The sequence below is a fragment of the Carassius carassius genome, chromosome 25 (assembly GCF_963082965.1).
Source record: "Carassius carassius chromosome 25, fCarCar2.1, whole genome shotgun sequence".
NCBI lineage: Eukaryota > Metazoa > Chordata > Actinopteri > Cypriniformes > Cyprinidae > Carassius > Carassius carassius.
The window spans coordinates 377,640-398,670 of record NC_081779.1 but is presented as its reverse complement, the minus strand read 5'-3'; the positions used below and the strand labels follow the sequence as shown (position 1 = coordinate 398,670).

General features: G+C 40.7%; 1 protein-coding gene across 1 annotated transcript in view; it reads left to right on the top strand.

Annotated features, from left to right (window-relative positions):
• The first annotated feature begins 2,007 nt into the window (after window positions 1-2,007).
• The window catches only part of LOC132104819 (A-kinase anchor protein 9-like), a 62,112-nt gene continuing 43,088 nt past the window's right edge, over window positions 2,008-21,031 (top strand). The window contains exons 1-2 of the mRNA XM_059510350.1: window positions 2,008-2,279; window positions 10,129-10,266. Coding sequence (XP_059366333.1) covers window positions 2,229-2,279; window positions 10,129-10,266 — 189 coding nt within the window. The 5' untranslated portion in view covers window positions 2,008-2,228. The remainder of the gene's footprint in view (window positions 2,280-10,128; window positions 10,267-21,031) is intronic.

Sequence of the window (21,031 nt, the reverse complement as noted above, 5' to 3'; positions counted from 1 at the left end):
TATCTCACAATTATGACTTTTTTTCTGTATTTTGAAATTATAGCTCTTTTCTATGAGTTTATATCTCAAATTATGATTTTTTTTCTCTGAATTCTGAGTTTATTTCTCAAAATCATGACTTTTTTTTCTCTGAATTTTGAGTCTATATCTTGAAATTATGACTTTTTTCTATAAATTCGGCAAATTCTGACTTCTCTCTCTGAATTTAGGCCTAAGTCTCAGAAATCTGTTTTATTTCGTTTCTGACACGGTATAAAAAATAAACATATCTCATAATTCTGTCCCCCAGATTTGTGAGGAAAACAATTGAATTATGAGATAAAATGTTGCTTTTGTTATTTTTTATCCTGTGGCAGAAACCAGCTCCAGAGTTCACACAGCTGGCTCAAACTCATTCAGTTCATTTATATGCGAGTGCATGGAGGCCGAATGCACAAGTGCACTGAACTGTGATTTTAATAAAATGAGTCCTTCTGCTTGTTCATAGGTTTGCAGGCTGAGGATGCCAGATGTCTGAAACACTTGAGATGGGCCTTGATGAGCCCCTGTCTCATGCATATTTCATACGGCTCCAGATCCCTTCCATTATTGAAACCAGCCTCAGTGAGATGGACACCACAGCAGCTCCTTTCTGATACCACAACTGAAACCTTTAATTAGGACAAACGCTTTCATTCACACAGACTCAGCTCATGCTATAAGAAATCATAACAATTAGATCACACTTAAAATGCAAAATGTCATGAATCAAGAAAGCATCCTTCTTGTGAAATCATTCAGAAGCTCTAATCTGATCTTTCATGCAGCAGCACCCATCCATAATCAATAACCAATGCATTCATGGGTTCACGCTGAAAGCTGTAAATAAAACATGATTTACAAGAAGATACTATTTCAGTCTTTCAAAATATCATATTTAATTCAGTGTGCTGCCAACTTGTGATTTCTTTGTGATTATTTGTGAATTTCACAAGCAATTTCTGAGTGACAATTAGTGAATATTTTAGTATATTTCTCCATGTTTAACAGCTGTTGTTTCAAAAGAAACATTTCTGTTTTTATATATTTTTTAATTTTTACAGGGATTTACCCACATTTTAAATTATGCATGTTTCAGGATTGAAGGGAAAGTCTGTAAACTTTTTTGCCAGGACATTATCAGTTTTTATACAGAATCTTTTCTTCCACTGTAAAGTTTAGTTCCATGATCTATGACATGGAGAAGTTTGCTTCTAATATTTCCTCAGACATGATAAGATCTCATGAGATTCTCTTCTGTCGAGTACATGAGTTATTTTGGCATCTCAGCAGGTGTTTGAGTTTCTGAACCTGATCTCACATGAATAATTCACAGGACAAGCGTTCAGGGCTCCTGGATCTCTGAAAGTGAAGGTTGTCCAGGAGAAGATGTGTGGAACTCAAGATCTGTCAAACCATCAGCTGTTCAGCTCCGGCCGGCCGCAGGAATAGACCTTCATCTCCAGCTGCTAAAGGTACGGACAATATTTCACATGAATTCACATTTCAGATGAAGCTGATGTAGGTCAGACAGCTGAGGGAGTGTTTTCAGAACACTTTGGAAAATGTTCTTTTAGTAACGTTAATAGAATGTTAAAGTTATATGATCTTTAATAGTGTTTTCAAAATGTAAGATAAAAGAACGTTATTTATACATCATCCATGGAACGTTTTTTCTGAAATATTTTTGTTGTTTCAGAATGTTTAGGGAACATTCAAAAGTAACGTTCCTTCCCATTATGTACCCTTACCATTCAACCCAAAAACATTTATATATACTGTATATATATAAAAACATCATGCTGATGTAATGAAGACGTCATATAGATGTCTACATAAACACAGGCCGACAAGAGCATACACACATGTTGATTTACCTCATAAATGTAAATATTAATAATTTATATTAATGTTTGGTTTGGTATTGTTTGCATAGCGATGTTTGCAGTGTAGGGCTTTAATGCAGGCGCGCGCGCGCGAGCTCCGTGACGTCACCGCGCCGCGGGTCTCGTGTGTTTACGTGGAGAAACATGGCGGCGACGGTGACAGCAAATCCCGAATAAAAGACTGAGGAAACGCCACAGATTTACCGTCCGAGTCGAGGCGGGTGCATATGTCAGCGCTCCGCGTTTAGCGCTAGGCGTGTATGCGTGCGGGTGGCGCTTGTATGACGCGCGTGTGTCCGTGTTTAAGCCGCAGGGACCGCGGAGATGATGGAAGACGAGGAGCGACAGAAGAAACTACAGGCCGGCAAAGCCAAGGTGAGATTTACCTCATCTTTACCTCATTTTTACCTGTCTGCTGACGTTTAGCCCAGAATATCATACTCACCTGAGATTTCCCTCGATTTTACCTCATTGCTGTAGTTTACCTAGAATTTAACGCCTGACTGAGATTTAAACCACTGCTGACATCTGTGACTCACATTTGTCTTATGTTTACCTTCATTTGACATCAGGTCTTTCATTTATCTCAGAAAACTACTGACACGTGTGAACTTACTCTCATTTCCCTTTATATTACCTGAATTGTACCGCACTTTTACCTCAGCGTAACTGACATCTATGATTTCACTCCTGTTTTACCTCCTTTTTAAATTTTTTACATTTACCTCAGAGAGCAACTGACATCTAATTTCACTGTTTTACCACAATTTTACCTCACTTTTACCTCAGAGAGCAACTGACATCTGTGATTTCACTCACGTTTTACATCCTTTTTACCGTTTTACCTCACTTTTACCCCAGAGAGTAACTGATAGCTGTGATTTCACTCACATTTGACCTCCTTTTTACAGTTTTACCTCACATTTACCTCAGAGAGTAAATGACATCTGTGATTTCACTCACTTTTTACCTCCTTTTCACCTCATATTTATGTCAGAGTAACTGACATCTGTGTTTTCACTCATATTTGACCTCCATTTTACCTTTTTACCTCACTTTTACCTCAGAGAGTAACTGACATCTGCGATTTGCCTTATATTTAACTCGTATTTATCTCAATTTTACCTCACATTTACCTCAGAAAGTAACTTTTGTCTGTGATTTGCCTCATATTTATCAAATCTTTACCTCAATTTTACACAATCGCTGTCATGTACCTGAGAGAACCCCTTACATTTTTTATGTAACGGACATTTACCCCACATTTACCTCATAAAATAACTGACATCTGTGATTTCATTCAAGTTTGACCTCCTTTTTCCCTTTTTTACCTTACATTTACATCCGAAAATAACTGAGATATGAGGAAAAAAATAATAGAATTTATATAGATCTGTTGTCAAGTGTCACATATTGACCTGTATTTTACCTCAAAAAATTACTGACATCTGTGATTTAAGTCACATTTACCTCATGTTTACCTCATTGCCGTCATTTACATCTTTGTAAATCAAATCTGAGAATTACTTCACATTTACCTTAGAGTAAAACTCTCTCTTTATGAGTTTTAGTGTGGCGTTTGTTTTGAGTGTCATGCAGTGCCTCTCTTGCATAATAATATATGAAAACGCCTGATATATGAACAGATAAGGCCGCGTCGTTGTCATTCTGACTGCTGTTGCAGCTTGTTTAGTCCTGATGAATGTAAAGACAGTCTGAGGGCATGTGGATGGGCTTGTGAGACTGGATCTTCTAGCCATTGCTTCACCGGATCTCTCCCATGCCTCACATTTCTGCACTTGAACAGACCTCTCAAGTTCCTAGGCCTGATTTCCAATGCATGAACTGATCAAATGCATTTCTTAAATGCAATGAAAAGTTGGTTTGGATAAAAGCATCTGCAGTGTAGTATGCGAGTTCATCACTGGAGTGTTGCACAGCGCTGTGATGTATGTTTGTACAACACATAAAGGGATTCTTGCCCTTTACGGTGTGAAGGCTTTCAAAAGATCTTGATTTCTAAACCATTTCAGCGTGGTGAAAGACTCAGCGGATGACCCATGACCCCTTACTCATGTGTTCAACACCTCCGCATGTCCTGATGGCGACGCTGCGTGTCATGTGCTGGCTCAGATCTACTGTTTGTTTTGCTGCACCGAACGCTTGCTGTTCAGAGCAGCTGTCAGTGCACGCTGTTTTCATGCCAGTGTCATTAGCAAGTGCTTCAGACGCTCTCAGGAACTCGACTGGAGAACAGTCAGTGTCTTCTGGCATTGCCAAATGGAAACGCTGCATTAGTGAAGAGGATGCATGATAAGAATTGTTGCATCACGGATCATTGCATGCTAGATGGTTGATACAGTGTTTCAGGATGTTATTTCAGTGTTCATCCATGAATTTTTATATTTTTTTGTTTAAGAAGAAATGCAAGGCTGAGGTTGTTGCAGCAGTTTTTGCTTGAACCTAAAGGTGAATTAATAATAAGTTTAAGGTAGTGAGTTTATCTAGATGGGGCATTCCAATGCAACTTACATAAATGAAGAAGAACGCTAAAATATTTCATTCATCAGTAATCCATTATTTGGTAAAACGGGGTTGAAATGACCATTTCCGACAGAGATTTGGAGCCAAGTTACAGAGAGGAACAATTACTTGAGAAAATGGTAGGTCCATTAGTAAAATTAGTTGATTTTCAGTGTTTGTAGAGTTACAGGCATGCAGAATTTTCAAAAATAATATTTTTGTCACTTTGACAGATATGTTCAATGCAGTTGCTTTGAAAGAGGCAAACAATACTACGCTGTTGTTCTACAGACATTCCTCTTTAAATAGAGTATTTAAATGCAAAGTGACTCACTATAGGGCCTTTAAAATAAAGCTACTGAAAGAAAAGTTAGTTAAGAACCAACATCTAAAAGGATATTAATACATCTTTAATGCTTCTTTAGTTAGAAGCATGCAAACTCTGGGGGAAAAAAAACACAAAAAGTGCTTTTTATCCATTTTTGATGCATCACCGTTGTCGTGTAATGTAAGAAAGATTGCTAAAGCTAGCAGATATTACTAAAAGAGCTACCAATCTCTGTGTGAAAATATCATAATGATTCTGTCATCTTTCTGAAGTCGTCTTGGCTCTGAGTTTATGATAATAAATGTCACTAAACTACAACACAGTGCATTACTCACTAAATAGTCATACATGACATTTAATATTTTGGCTTTTATCACTATTTATGTCTGTCTTTCTTCAAATAAATTGCTTTAATAAAAAGTGTATCCAAGTGAAATTTGGTTGGTTTGATACGGAATGACCCAGATGCATTCATGCAAACGTGAAGTAACTCTAAGCAATTAATGATTTTGAATCTGATATGTGTTAAACTATCAGACCTGTTCATTAGATTAGAACTGAGGCCTCAGACACACTGATACAGACCTGAATCCTTGAGCCGTGTGTCCAGTCGCCTGTTTAACTCGAGGTCCGTTCCATTATGTAAAATCAATTGTTCCAACCCAGCGTGCAATGAAAGCGTTTTCTGTCTTCACCAGATCTGAGGATGTTAATTTATGTGTGTGTGTGTGTGTGTGTGTTGTGATTGTAGACTAAAAGCTCTTGTTAACAAGAGGTCAGGCCTTCAGTATTCAGACGCGCACAAAAAAACCTTTGTTAATCCCGATCAGTAGTCTGCTGGGATAATTGGCTTGGCCAATAAACACCGTCAGTGTCACTCAAGAGATATTATAATAAACTAAAGCGGGCTGCCTAATTAAATACCTCCTACACGCTCAGCCATGGTGATCTTAATTAAAGCTGTGCACGCTCACCGAATGTTTGTGTGACCTGTTCAGTGATTGTTTGGCATGTGGAGGATGCGCTGGTCATTTGTGTCTTGGGTTTTTATAATAATGTTTATTCTAGAATGAGATATTGCCATTTCATTTAGTACAGGATGAACTATTACAAATCAAAATTAGGGGTTGGTAAGAAATGCTCACCAGGGCTGCATTTATTTGATCTAGTATACACTAAATATTTTTATTTAGTTTTTATTACAATTTTCTATGTGAGTATCTGTTTTAAGTGTAATGTATTTCTGTGATGCTCCGCTGTATTTTCAGCATCATTCCTCCAGTCTTCAGTGTCACATGATCTTCAGAAATCATGAGAATATGATGATTTACTGCTCAAGAAACATTTCTGATTATTATCAGTGTTGAACACAGTCGTGCTGCACAATATTTCTGTGGAAACTGTGATGCATTTTTTTTTCAGGATTCACAGATGAATAGAAAGTTCAAAGAATATCATTTATTTGAAGCAAATGGTAAAATGGTCTTAACAGTCACTTTTAAACTATTTGATGTGTCCTTGATGAATACAAGCATTGTTTCTTTTCCATTATTATTCTTTTCTTCTTTTGTTCTGGTGCTGTTCAGCTGGCGTGAGGACAGTAAAGCAGAAGCGGGGCGTTCGGCTCTAAAGTAACAGCAGACCTATATTTTACAGAGTGCAATCGCAGTCTTTCCAAATAGGCCAAACGGGTGTCAGCAGGGGACGCTCACCTCAGGGAGCTGATTAGATAACCCAGAGATTAATGCCAGGCTTTGTGGGGAAAAACAAATTAAAGTTAATTTCAAGCTGTGCGATTGCTTCTGTTCCAGCTCCTGCTATTGCTTTCTCAGATTTTTACTTCAGGACTCGTAGAGTTCCCCTCAGAATTGAATCTTGTGACCCATAAAAGTTGGAATTCTGAGATAATAAACTGACAATTGTGAGAAAAAAAATCTGAATGGACAATTAAAATCTGATTTGTGAGATATAAACTTGTAATTGCGAGAAAAAAAGTCTGATTTGTGAGAAACTCGTAATTGCGAGAAAATAAGTCTGATTTGTGAGAAACTCGTAATTGCGAGAAAATAAGTCTGATTTGTGAGAAACGCGTAATTGCGAGAAAATGAGTCTGATTTGTGAGATATAAACTCAAAATTGCGAGAAAATGAGTCTGATTTGTGAGAAACTCGTAATTGCGAGAAAATAAGTCTGATTTGTGAGAAACTCGTAATTGCGAGAAAATGAGTCTGATTTGTGAGAAACTCGTAATTGCGAGAAAATGAGTCTGATTTGTGAGAAACTCGTAATTGCGAGAAAATGAGTCTGATTTGTGAGAAACTCGTAATTGCGAGAAAATGAGTCTGATTTGTGAGAAACTCGTAATTGCGAGAAAATGAGTCTGATTTGTGAGAAACTCGTAATTGCGAGAAAATGAGTCTGATTTGTGAGAAACTCGTAATTGCGAGAAAATGAGTCTGATTTGTGAGAAACTCGAAATTGCGAGAAAATGAGTCTGATTTGTGAGAAACTCGTAATTGCGAGAAAATAAGTCTGATTTGTGAGATATAAACTCAAAATTGCGAGAAAATAAGTCTGATTTGTGAGATATAAACTCAAAACTGCGAGAAAATAAGTCTGATTTGTGAGAAACTCGTAATTGTGAGAAAAAAAGAATTGTGAGGGGAAAAAAAGTCTGATTTGTGAGATATAAACAAAAAAAAATTAAATAAATAATAGATTTGCAAGAAAAAGTCAGAATTGTAAGAAAAAAGGTCCAATTTGTTTTTTAGTTAGAATTTGGGCTATAAACTCAACTGTGGGAACAGAGTAATAATGAGTTATAATGTGTAGTGGAGTAGTGTAAACGTGCTTGGATCATCATGGAGGTTTGTTCTCTCTCTGAGGCTGGATGTTATTGTTCTTCTCTGGATGTTTTCACAGCTGCTGATCTTGAGAAGTTGTTTTGTTTCTCCGCTGGATCTTTCCCAGGAGTCTCTGCTGTATCCCAGACACTCTCTCTCCTCTCTACTCATTAGTGTTCATTTAGTGTAATGGACGTATATTAGTGTGAACGCTCTTTTTCTGCTTCTTTACATAAATAATGTAAAAGTGCATGCGGGAGTCCTGCTCCGTTGCCATGGTAACAGCAAAAGAGGCTTTTTTCCCGAATCCGCTGTATTTGGGCTCCGGTGTTAAGAGGTTTTCTGGGAAATGTGAAATGAGTTTCTCACTCGTGTTCTTGAGCGTTTGAGAGGGAGTTTCTGGGTGAGATGTCACCGTGATGCTGATGTTCAACGGTTATAGAGAGGAAAATGGATTTATTTAACTATTACAATATAGAAACTAATTTATGAGTGTGTTGCACGTGCATTTACGTACATTGATGCAAGTTCACATGTATGCGACTTATCTGCCAAATACATTGTTATATATTCTCTTTATTCTGTCGAGGGATTTAACAGACTGAAATAAATATAATGAAATGATTAAATATTTTTTATTTAATTTAGCTGCAATATAAATGACACTGTAGTTTTATATTAGTTGATAGTATAATGATAAATTAGGACAATGAAAAGTATTTCAGGTCAATTTTCATGTTTCATTTTATCTATTTGTAGTCACTTTCATTATGCTTCTGTTTTTTTTGCTTGCAACATTTTGTGACGAATTTATTTTAATGATTGATATTTTAATTTGAATATTGATTTGCTTTATGCAAATTAGCTTTTGTCTGCTGCAGTTTATTTGAGGTATACATTTCATTTTGCAATTCATTCTTAGGAAGATTCATGTGGTATTTCACATCCTTTTTTCTTTAAAAAAAAAACAGGCCGTAAACTCGTGTAGTTTGGAGTCTGATGGAAATATTGCAGTGTTAGGGTTAAAGTGCTTCTCTTATTCAACAACTGTGTGTGTGTGTGTGTGTGTGTGTCTGTGTGTCTGTGTGTGTCTATATGAGTGTGTGTGTGTGTGTGTGTGTGTGTGTGTGTGTACAGACAGGTGGCCATTTATTTCTCTCTCAGCTGCTGGTTCTGTGATGTGTGTGTGTGTGTGTTGTCGAATTAGAGACGCTGTTATTCTGTCAGTTGTTCTGTTCAGCTGTGTGTGGGATGCAACTCCCATTACTCCTGTAATGTACAGTATTAAAAAAGAAAAGTTTAAATAGAAAAAACATAGGGTGGCACTTGATTTTTTTTTTCCTTTTGGGAATTTGTTGAGTTGAAGTTGGAGGGTTGAAAAATAAGAAAAGAGGGACTATCAGATGTAGCTCAAACTGTACAGGATGACGCTAGCAACACCAAGGTCATGGGTTTGATTCCCTGTCTAACTTAAATGCAATGTAAGTTGCTTCGGATAAAACCAGCTCAGGTTTTTAAGTTTTGAATCCTTAACCAATTTGGGTATTCCTGGTTAAAAGGTTTTTATTTTTTATTTTAATAGCTTGCATTCAATCTTTTTTGCCAAGTTGTATTTTTTTTTCCAAATAGCACAAGTTTAGTATTTCATTTTGTATCTGATTGATCATATCCATTGCTGATATGAACTTGAGCTCCTCAGTTCATGAGCCAAAATTATCCACAAATAATGCTTTTTCACTCAAAGACTGAGGTGCATGAGCTCAAAACACCAAGGCCTGTCCCTAGTGAATAATAAATATACTAAAATGTATTTGACATCCATTTATTTCATGCAAAGCATACCGCAAACACATTTACATATTTACGTACTTAATCAAAATACCATGCAATTGCACTTCTAAACCGGAAAGCAAATTTTATACTTAATGCACTTTAATTGTGCAGAAGTCCAACTAAAGATATACTGAAGTATATTTGCTTGTGCTAAAGTGGAACTTAATATATCTTGCATTTAAAGTCTGTAAGTTTTAGTCCGATGCAAATAACATTAACTAACATTGACAAGAAAAAGAAATCCTCTCCGGGTCAAAAATAAAAGGGTTAACACTGGGATTTAATGCACACTTCCAGGTCAGTAAGTCTAATCCAGAGCTGCTCTGGTTCTTAACACACTTTAGTGTCAGACGGCAAACCCTGTTCATGTTTGACTTCTCAAGATCTCTAGAGCTCGTGTTGCTTCCTGAAGATGATTTATGGTTCAGATGAAGGCTAAACTGATAGATGTGAGCGTGTGCGGGTGCATATTGATGAAGCAGATGTCTGTGTTGATGGGCGTCTGTGCTGTAATCCGGTTGAAGCGCAGGAAGGTGACCGTGTAGATCAACAATCAGACATGATTCGGCTCAGCTTCACCAGGCTCTGCCACTTTACCGTGGGTTTGAACTCATTTTTTATCACATTCCCAGACTATCGTTTGTCTCTGTGCTGTTATTATCGCTCATATGTGTGTGTTTGTGTCTGGTGTCTTCAGCTGGCCGAGTACCGGCAGAGGAAAGCTCAGTCCGATGGCCAGAAGAAGCAGAAGAAGAAGAAGAAGAAGACGCTGGAATCAGGCGTGGAGGAGCAGAGAGCAGACGGCGTCTCACACGAGCAGACCGACACCATCGAGGTTTGTGTGTCACTTCCTGTTCATCCTTCTCTTATACAGACCACACTTAATAACTCTTAACTAGTGGCAGGAAATTTGTTATTTTTATTTAAGTTAAATGTAGCCTAAAAACAGAAGCGTATTTAATAATCAGGCACTTGATCGTATGTGATTAATAATTAACACCCCAGTGATGGTACACAAACATGCTTTATAAGGGATCTATTTATTCTAATTCAAATGGTTGGAAATAAAAACGTTTAAAGATTTGTAACACGCTAATCATGCTAGCAACATGCTAGTCATTCTAGCAACATGCTACTAGCATGCTAATCAGGTAAAAAACATGTTAATCATGCTAGAAACATGTTAATCGTGTTAATAAAAAGCTTCTGACATGCTAGTGACTTGCTAATCATGGTAGCAACATGCTAGTTTCTTGTTAGCGACATGCTAGTGATTTACGATTCATGCTAGCAGCATTCTAGTTCATTTGCTAATCATGCTAGAAAAATGTTAGCGACAAGCTAGTAACTTGCTAATCATGGTAGAAACATGCTAGTCACTTGTTAGTCATGCTAGCAAAACAGGCTAGTTATTTGCTAATCATGCTAGCAACATGCTAGTTTCTTGCTAATCATGCTAACAACATGCCAGCAATATGCTAGTAACAATTTAATCATGCTAGAAAAATCCTAGCGACAAGCTAGTAACTTGTTAATCATGGTAGAAACATGCTAGTCATGCTAGCAACATGCTAATCATGGTAGCAACATGCTAGTTTCTTAACAACATGTAAGTGACATGCTAGTGATTTGCGATTCATGCTAGTTAATTTGTTAATCATGCTAGCGACAAGCTAGTAATCATGATAGAAACATATTAGTCATGCTAGCAACAGGCTAGTTATGTTAATCATGCTAGCAACATGCTAATCATGCCAGCAATATGGTAGTAACATTTTAATCATGCTATAAAAATCCTAGCGACATGCTAGTAACTTGCTAATCATGGTAGAAACCTGCTAGTCATACTAGCAACGTGATAGGAACATGCTAGTTTCTTGCTAATCAGACATAGCAACGTTGCTAGCAACATGCTAATCATACCAGCAATATGTTAGTAACAGGCCAATCATGTTAAAAACAAGCTAATCATGTTATCAACATCTATCTAATCTATCAAATTTTTTAAACCTTCAGGTTTTGGTCTTAAATTCACCTTCATAAAACCTGCAGAAACCATGTTTTTCTAACTATCCAGATATTTCTGTTTCTTCTAGAGTTCTCAGACTCCCTCATTTTGTTGAAAACATGCTTAAAATGTCCCTTTTCTGGTATTTCGGACCATATGTAAAACTGAGCTGTGATGTTTCTGTCTGAAACGCCTGTATAGTGTGATTTGAAATTGCTGAGATTTATAAGCTATTTATAAAGGTGTGTGTAAAGGCAGACAGTGTCTGATCTGAGCGAGCGCGGTGTTGTTTCTGTTTGAATGCATGTCTTGGGTTGGTTGTGTAGATGTTTCTGCAGGCTGTTGTTGATTAACTGCTATAACTAGTTTTTAAAGGTGAAGTGTGTAATTTCTGCAGCTTTAGCAGCTCTGAAGGGAATTGCAGAATAATGACTCTAATAATGCATGGCCTCTGTGTTTGTTTGAAGATAGTGATAGATCTTTCAATAGTCTTTCAATAAGTCTTTCAGCTCAGTGATTAAAAATTTAATGACCGTTGATATTTAGTATCAATTAGATACTATTCTAGTTTTATTAATATTTTGAGTTAGGGTTAGGTAAAATGTTTTATTTGGATCTAGCTTAGCTGAAATAAGCTGTTACCATTTATTTTATTTCAAATAACCCTTTTTTTGGTTTGTTAACTATAATAGCTCTGATTAGTGATTTGTTAGATTGAATGATAAATCATGCCTTTGACATTTGTTCAGTTCTGAGTCTTTTTTGAAAATTAAAAGTACTCTGTGTAGATGAGTTTGTGTCTTCATCAGATTTGGAGAATGTAGCATTGCATTAGTCTGATGTTTTTATCAGCTGTTTGGACTCTGACAGCACCCATTCACTGCAGAGCATCCATTGATGAGACACTAATGCAATGCTGCATTCTCCAAATCTGATGAAGAAACAAACTCGTCTTCATCTTGGATGGCCTGAAGGTTAGAACATTATTAACAGATTTAAAGATCACCCTTCTCTATATAGACATATACTATATATTTAAACAGAGCATAGAATATAAGCCCTCTTGATAAATGTATGTGGATGTTTTTAAAGCCCAGCAGGATTGTGGTGTGTTTGCAGTCATAGATGAGTGTGAAATTAGTGGTTGCCCAGGCAACAGACAACTGTGTTTGAACTGGTTAATCAGCCTGTGAGTGTGTGAGTCAGTGTGTTTGTGTGCATGAGTGAGCGTAAATGAATGAGTGCGTGAGTGTGAGAGTGAATGAGTGCACGTGTGCGTGAGCGTGTGTGTAAAAGTGTGAGTGAGTGAGTGTAAATGTAAGCGCATGAGTGATAGTGTGAAAGTGAGTGAGTGTAAATGTGAGTGCATGAGTGAGAGTGAGTGTAAATGTGAGCGCATGAGTGAGAGTGAGTGAGTGTAAATGAATGAGTGCACGTGTGTGCGTGAGTGTGTGTGTAAAAGTGTGAGTGAGTTAGTGTAAATGTGAGCGCATGAGTGAGAGTGTGAGAGTGTTTGAGTGTGTGAGTGCATGAGTGTGGGGGTGAGTGAGTGTGAGAGTGAGTGTGTGTAAAAGTGTGAGTGAGTGTAAATGTGAGCGCATGAGTGAGAGTGAATGAGTGTAAATGAATGAGTGCACGTGTGTGTGTAAAAGTGTGAGTGAGTGAGTGTAAATGTGAGCGCATGAGTGAGAGTGTGAGAGTGTTTGAGTGAGTGAGTGTAAATGTGTGAGTGCACGAGTGTGGGGGTGAGTGAGTGAGAGTGAGTGTGTGTAAAAGTGTGAGTGAGTGAGTGTAAATGTGAGCGCATGAGTGAGAGTGTGACAGTGATTGAGTGAGTGAGTGTAAATGTTTGAGTGCATGAGTGTGCGGGTGAGTGAGTGTGAGAGTGAGTGTGTGTAAAAGTGTGAGTGAGTGTAAATGTGAGCGCATGAGTGAGAGTGAATGAGTGTAAATGAATGAGTGCACGTGTGTGTGTAAAAGTGTGAGTGAGTGTAAATGTGTGAGTGCATGAGTGAGAGTGTGACAGTGATTGAGTGAGTGAGTGAGTGTAAATGTTTGAGTGCATGAGTGTGCGGGTGAGTGAGTGTGAGAGTGAGTGTGTGTAAAAGTGTGAGTGAGTGAGTGTAAATGTGAGCGCATGAGTGAGAGTGTGACAGTGATTGAGTGAGTGAGTGAGTGAGTGTAAATGTGTGAGTGCATGAGTGAGAGTGTGACAGTGAGTGAGTGAGTGTGTGTAAAAGTGTGAGTGAGTGTAAATGTGAGCGCATGAGTGAGAGTGAATGAGTGTAAATGAATGAGTGCACATGTGTGTGTAAAAGTGTGAGTGAGTGTAAATGTGTGAGTGCATGAGTGAGAGTGTGACAGTGATTGAGTGAGTGAGTGTAAATGTTTGAGTGCATGAGTGTGCGGGTGAGTAAGTGTGAGAGTGAGTGTGTGTAAAAGTGTGAGTGAGTGAGTGTAAATGTGAGCGCACGAGTGAGAGTGTGACAGTGATTGAGTGAGTGAGTGAGTGTAAATGTTTGAGTGCATGAGTGTGCGGGTGAGTAAGTGTGAGAGTGAGTGTGTGTAAAAGTGTGAGTGAGTGAGTGTAAATGTGAGCGCATGAGTGAGAGTGTGACAGTGATTGAGTGAGTGAGTGAGTGTAAATGTTTGAGTGCATGAGTGTGCGGGTGAGTAAGTGTGAGAGTGAGTGTGTGTAAAAGTGTGAGTGAGTGAGTGTAAATGTGAGCGCATGAGTGAGAGTGTGACAGTGATTGAGTGAGTGAGTGAGTGTAAATGTTTGAGTGCATGAGTGTGCGGGTGAGTAAGTGTGAGAGTGTGTGTAAAAGTGTGAGTGAGTGAGTGTAAATGTGAGCGCATGAGTGAGAGTGTGACAGTGATTGAGTGAGTGTAAATGTTTGAGTGCATGAGTGTGCGGGTGAGTAAGTGTGAGAGTGAGTGTGTGTAAAAGTGTGAGTGAGTGAGTGTAAATGTGAGCGCATGAGTGAGAGTGTGACAGTGATTGAGTGAGTGAGTGAGTGTAAATGTTTGAGTGCATGAGTGTGCGGGTGAGTAAGTGTGAGAGTGAGTGTGTGTAAAAGTGTGAGTGAGTGAGTGTAAATGTGAGCGCATGAGTGAGAGTGTGACAGTGATTGAGTGAGTGAGTGAGTGTAAATGTGTGAGTGCATGAGTGTGCGGGTGAGTGAGTGTGAGAGTGAATGAGTGCACGTGTGTGTGTATGAGTGTAAATGTGAGCGCATGAGTGAGAGTGTGACAGTGATTGAGTGAGTGAGTGAGTGTAAATGTTTGAGTGCATGAGTGTGCGGGTGAGTAAGTTTGAGAGTGAGTGTGTGTAAAAGTGTGAGTGAGTGAGTGTAAATGTGAGCGCATGAGTGAGAGTGTGACAGTGATTGAGTGAGTGAGTGTAAATGTTTGAGTGCATGAGTGTGCGGGTGAGTAAGTGTGAGAGTGAGTGTGTGTAAAAGTGTGAGTGAGTGAGTGTAAATGTGAGCGCATGAGTGAGAGTGTGACAGTGATTGAGTGAGTGAGTGTAAATGTGTGAGTGCATGAGTGTGCGGGTGAGTAAGTGTGAGAGTGAGTGTGTGTAAAAGTGTGAGTGAGTGAGTGTAAATGTGAGCGCATGAGTGAGAGTGTGACAGTGATTGAGTGAGTGAGTGAGTGTAAATGTTTGAGTGCATGAGTGTGCGGGTGAGTAAGTGTGAGAGTGAGTGTGTGTAAAAGTGTGAGTGAGTGAGTGTAAATGTGAGCGCATGAGTGAGAGTGTGACAGTGATTGAGTGAGTGAGTGAGTGTAAATGTTTGAGTGCATGAGTGTGCGGGTGAGTAAGTGTGAGAGTGAGTGTGTGTAAAAGTGTGAGTGAGTGAGTGTAAATGTGAGCGCATGAGTGAGAGTGTGACAGTGATTGAGTGAGTGAGTGTAAATGTGTGAGTGCATGAGTGTGCGGGTGAGTGAGTGTGAGAGTGAGTGTGTGTAAAAGTGTGAGTGAGTGTAAATGTGAGCGCATGAGTGAGAGTGAATGAGTGTAAATGAATGAGTGCACGTGTGTGTGTAAAAGTGTGAGTGAGTGTAAATGTGTGAGTGCATGAGTGAGAGTGTGACAGTGATTGAGTGAGTGAGTGAGTGTAAATGTTTGAGTGCATGAGTGTGCGGGTGAGTGAGTGTGAGAGTGAGTGTGTGTAAAAGTGTGAGTGAGTGAGTGTAAATGTGAGCGCATGAGTGAGAGTGTGAGAGTGTTTGAGTGAGTGAGTGTAAATGTGTGAGTGCACGAGTGTGGGGGTGAGTGAGTGAGAGTGAGTGTGTGTAAAAGTGTGAGTGAGTGAGTGTAAATGTGAGCGCATGAGTGAGAGTGTGACAGTGATTGAGTGAGTGAGTGTAAATGTTTGAGTGCATGAGTGTGCGGGTGAGTGAGTGTGAGAGTGAGTGTGTGTAAAAGTGTGAGTGAGTGTAAATGTGAGCGCATGAGTGAGAGTGAATGAGTGTAAATGAATGAGTGCACGTGTGTGTGTAAAAGTGTGAGTGAGTGTAAATGTGTGAGTGCATGAGTGAGAGTGTGACAGTGATTGAGTGAGTGAGTGAGTGTAAATGTTTGAGTGCATGAGTGTGCGGGTGAGTGAGTGTGAGAGTGAGTGTGTGTAAAAGTGTGAGTGAGTGAGTGTAAATGTGAGCGCATGAGTGAGAGTGTGACAGTGATTGAGTGAGTGAGTGTAAATGTGTGAGTGCATGAGTGAGAGTGTGACAGTGAGTGAGTGAGTGTGTGTAAAAGTGTGAGTGAGTGTAAATGTGAGCGCATGAGTGAGAGTGAATGAGTGTAAATGAATGAGTGCACATGTGTGTGTAAAAGTGTGAGTGAGTGTAAATGTGTGAGTGCATGAGTGAGAGTGTGACAGTGATTGAGTGAGTGAGTGTAAATGTTTGAGTGCATGAGTGTGCGGGTGAGTAAGTGTGAGAGTGAGTGTGTGTAAAAGTGTGAGTGAGTGAGTGTAAATGTGAGCGCACGAGTGAGAGTGTGACAGTGATTGAGTGAGTGAGTGAGTGTAAATGTTTGAGTGCATGAGTGTGCGGGTGAGTAAGTGTGAGAGTGAGTGTGTGTAAAAGTGTGAGTGAGTGAGTGTAAATGTGAGCGCATGAGTGAGAGTGTGACAGTGATTGAGTGAGTGAGTGAGTGTAAATGTTTGAGTGCATGAGTGTGCGGGTGAGTAAGTGTGAGAGTGAGTGTGTGTAAAAGTGTGAGTGAGTGAGTGTAAATGTGAGCGCATGAGTGAGAGTGTGACAGTGATTGAGTGAGTGAGTGAGTGTAAATGTTTGAGTGCATGAGTGTGCGGGTGAGTAAGTGTGAGAGTGTGTGTAAAAGTGTGAGTGAGTGAGTGTAAATGTGAGCGCATGAGTGAGAGTGTGACAGTGATTGAGTGAGTGTAAATGTTTGAGTGCATGAGTGTGCGGGTGAGTAAGTGTGAGAGTGAGTGTGTGTAAAAGTGTGAGTGAGTGAGTGTAAATGTGAGCGCATGAGTGAGAGTGTGACAGTGATTGAGTGAGTGAGTGTAAATGTTTGAGTGCATGAGTGTGCGGGTGAGTAAGTGTGAGAGTGAGTGTGTGTAAAAGTGTGAGTGAGTGAGTGTAAATGTGAGCGCATGAGTGAGAGTGTGACAGTGATTGAGTGAGTGAGTGAGTGTAAATGTGTGAGTGCATGAGTGTGCGGGTGAGTGAGTGTGAGAGTGAATGAGTGCACGTGTGTGTGTATGAGTGTAAATGTGAGCGCATGAGTGAGAGTGTGACAGTGATTGAGTGAGTGAGTGAGTGTAAATGTTTGAGTGCATGAGTGTGCGGGTGAGTAAGTTTGAGAGTGAGTGTGTGTAAAAGTGTGAGTGAGTGAGTGTAAATGTGAGCGCATGAGTGAGAGTGTGACAGTGATTGAGTGAGTGTAAATGTTTGAGTGCATGAGTGTGCGGGTGAGTAAGTGTGAGAGTGAGTGTGTGTAAAAGTGTGAGTGAGTGAGTGTAAATGTGAGCGCATGAGTGAGAGTGTGACAGTGATTGAGTGAGTGAGTGTAAATGTGTGAGTGCATGAGTGTGCGGGTGAGTAAGTGTGAGAGTGAGTGTGTGTAAAAGTGTGAGTGAGTGAGTGTAAATGTGAGCGCATGAGTGAGAGTGTGACAGTGATTGAGTGAGTGAGTGAGTGTAAATGTTTGAGTGCATGAGTGTGCGGGTGAGTAAGTGTGAGAGTGAGTGTGTGTAAAAGTGTGAGTGAGTGAGTGTAAATGTGAGCGCATGAGTGAGAGTGTGACAGTGATTGAGTGAGTGAGTGAGTGTAAATGTTTGAGTGCATGAGTGTGCGGGTGAGTAAGTGTGAGAGTGAGTGTGTGTAAAAGTGTGAGTGAGTGAGTGTAAATGTGAGCGCATGAGTGAGAGTGTGACAGTGATTGAGTGAGTGAGTGAGTGAGTGTAAATGTGTGAGTGCATGAGTGTGCGGGTGAGTGAGTGTGAGAGTGAATGAGTGCACGTGTGTGTGTATGAGTGTAAATGTGAGCGCATGACTGAAGCCCCTTTCACACTAGCATTCCGGCAAATACAAGGGTAAAGTGTTCCGGCAATTGTTCCCAGGTCACTAGATTTTGCACTTTCACACTGCCAGTGAATACCCGGGATATGTGCGTGCTTTCACACACAACCCGTAAAGATCCCGTAGCGACACGTGACATCAGGGCGTGACGTGTAATGTACGAGTCGAAAACATTAGGCACGTTATACTTTCACTGAAGCTGGCGAACGATCTCAGCGTCAGCACGGAAAGTGAGGAACTAACTGATCTCTGCTTCATTACAGTTTGCACATATTTTTTTTTTATCGCGAACGTTGATTTTCCTTCAAAACAGTCGGTAAAAGAGTCACATCACATTATTTTTGAGTTGAGGAGCTCATATACCGCTGGTGTAGATGAAATATCTAGTAAGATCATGAAGGCCATTGCGAACATCATTGTAGAGCCACTGGCTCATTGTATTAACCTTTCTTTATTTACTGGTATTGTACCTAAAATGGCAAAAATCGCTAAGATAATACCAATTTTTTAATCGGGTGATAGAAATGATATGAATAATTACCGGCCCATATCAATTCTACCCACTTTTTCTAAAGTAATGGAAAAGGTAGTATACTATAGACTTAGTGGCTATCTTGATAAACTGGATATACTTGTTCCCTCCAAATATAAGACGTCAGTTTTTGCAATTTTGCAGTATTATTCCTGCTCATCTCGGGTCTGTTCGTACTGAACAGCTTTGCTTTAACATCATACACCCGACAGGAGCTTTTGGATATCGGTGAGGACTTTTCCAACAGTTTTATCACCAATCTTCGACTCATCCCTGAGATCGCCAGAACACCCGAGGCAACGCACTCTACCCGGCCGGGCGGAAGTGCTCGCAGGCGGCGTCGAGATCGTAAACAAAGGCGGGGGAAGCGCGGAGGTCTAAGAGTCAAGCTAAAGCTAACACCGCTCCTGCTCTCTTTACCCAGCATTTTCCTCGCTAATGTGCGGTCACTGGTGAACAAAATGGATGAGTTACGACTCCGCATCACCCACAGTAAAAGACTTTTGGACTGCAATGTCATGGTTTTTACAGAAACATGGCTACACAGCGACGTACCCAATAATGCTATTAAGCTAGCCGGACGCTACACGCTCCGGGAAGATAGAACGGCAGATGACTCCGGCAAGACAAGAGGTGGTGGATTGTGCATTTGTGTCAACAAAGCTTGGTGTACGAACACTGTCATTGTTGGGAGACACTGCTCAGCTAACCTAGAGTTTCTCATGGTTAAATGTAGACCTTTTTATCTGCCACGGGAGTTCACTTCCACCATTATAACCGCAGTCTATATTCCACCTGATGCTAATGCCAAGCTTGCTTTGAACGAACTTCATGCAGCCATTAGTAAACAACAGACTGCTCACCCAGAGGCTGCTTTTATTGTTGCGGGTGATTTTAATCACTGCAAATTAAAGACAGTGGTCCCCAAATTCCTTCAGCATGTTTCCTGCCACACCAGAGGAGACAAAACTTTGGATCGTTTACACAAACATTAATGGAGCTTACATCGCGACCCCCCTCCCCCACCTCGGACAATCTGATCACCTTTCTTTGTTTCTCACCCCTAAGTATTCACCCCTCATCAACCGTGTGAAGCCATCAGTGAGGACCATCAAAGTGTGGCCAACTGGAGCAGACTCTTTACTTCAGGACAGGTTTCAACACACTGACTGGAGTATGTTTGCTTCTCAGGCTGCCTGTGGCTCTCACACGGACATTGATATCTATACCTCCTCTGTACTGGATCACATCAACACCACCATTGACAGTGTTACAACAGAGAAACAGATAACAACATATCCTAATCAGAAGCCATGGATGAACAAGGAGGTGCGACTTCTGCTGAAAGCCCGCAACACTGCCTTCAGGTCAGATGACGCTCAGGCCTACAGTAAATCCAGGGCTAACCTGAAAAGGGGCATCAAAAAGGCCAAGTACTGCTACAAGCTGAAGGTAGAGGAACACTTTTCCAACTCTGACCCCCGACGCATGTGGCAGGGCATCCAGATCATCAGTGACTACAAGTCAAGCAACTACACTCCAACGGTCACGGACGTCTCCTTCCTGAACGAGCTAAATGACTTCTATGCTCGCTTCAACAGTGACAGCAAGGAGACGGCCACCAGAATCACACACTCAGCAGACCACCAACCTCTCAAACTCACCCCCACAGATGTCCACACTGCATTGAGTGAAGTGACATTCAGCCAAGTATGGTGACCCATACTCAGAATTTGTGCTCTGCATTTAACCCATCCGAAGTGCACACACACAGAGCAGTGAACACACACACACACACTGTGAGCACACACCCGGAGCAGTGGGCAGCCATTTATGCTGCGGCGCCCGGGGAGCAGTTGGGGGTTCGGTGCCTTGCTCAAGGGCACCTAAGTCGTGGTATTGAGCCGGATCAACGCACGCAAGGCTGCTGACCTGGATGGCATTCCTGGACGTGTGCTTAGGGCATGTGCAGAGCAGCTTGCAGGGGTCTTCACAGACATTTTCAACCTGTCCCTCACCCAAGCAACTGTGCCAACATGCTTCAAGTCCACAGCCATTGTGCCAGTGCCTAAACACTCCTCCCCAATGTGCCTGAATGACTATCGCCCCGTAGCACTCACACCCATCATTATGAAGTGCTTCGAGCGACTGGTCCTAGCACACCTCAAAGACTGCCTTCCACCCACACTGGACCCACACCAATTTGCCTACTGCAGGAATAGGAGCACAGAGGATGGAGTATGAACAGTGCCGCACTCTGCACTCACACACCTGGACCATAACAACACGTATGTTAGGATGTAGTTTGTTGACTTCAGTTCAGCATTTAACACTGTCATTCCCTCCAAGCTGACCACAAAACTTGGAGACCTGGACATTAACACCTCCCTCTGCAACTGGATTACGGGCTTTCTGACCAACAGGCCTCAGCATGTTCGGTCAGGCCACACCCACTCCATCACCATCACACTCAACACCGGCGTACCACAGGGCTGTGTGCTGAGC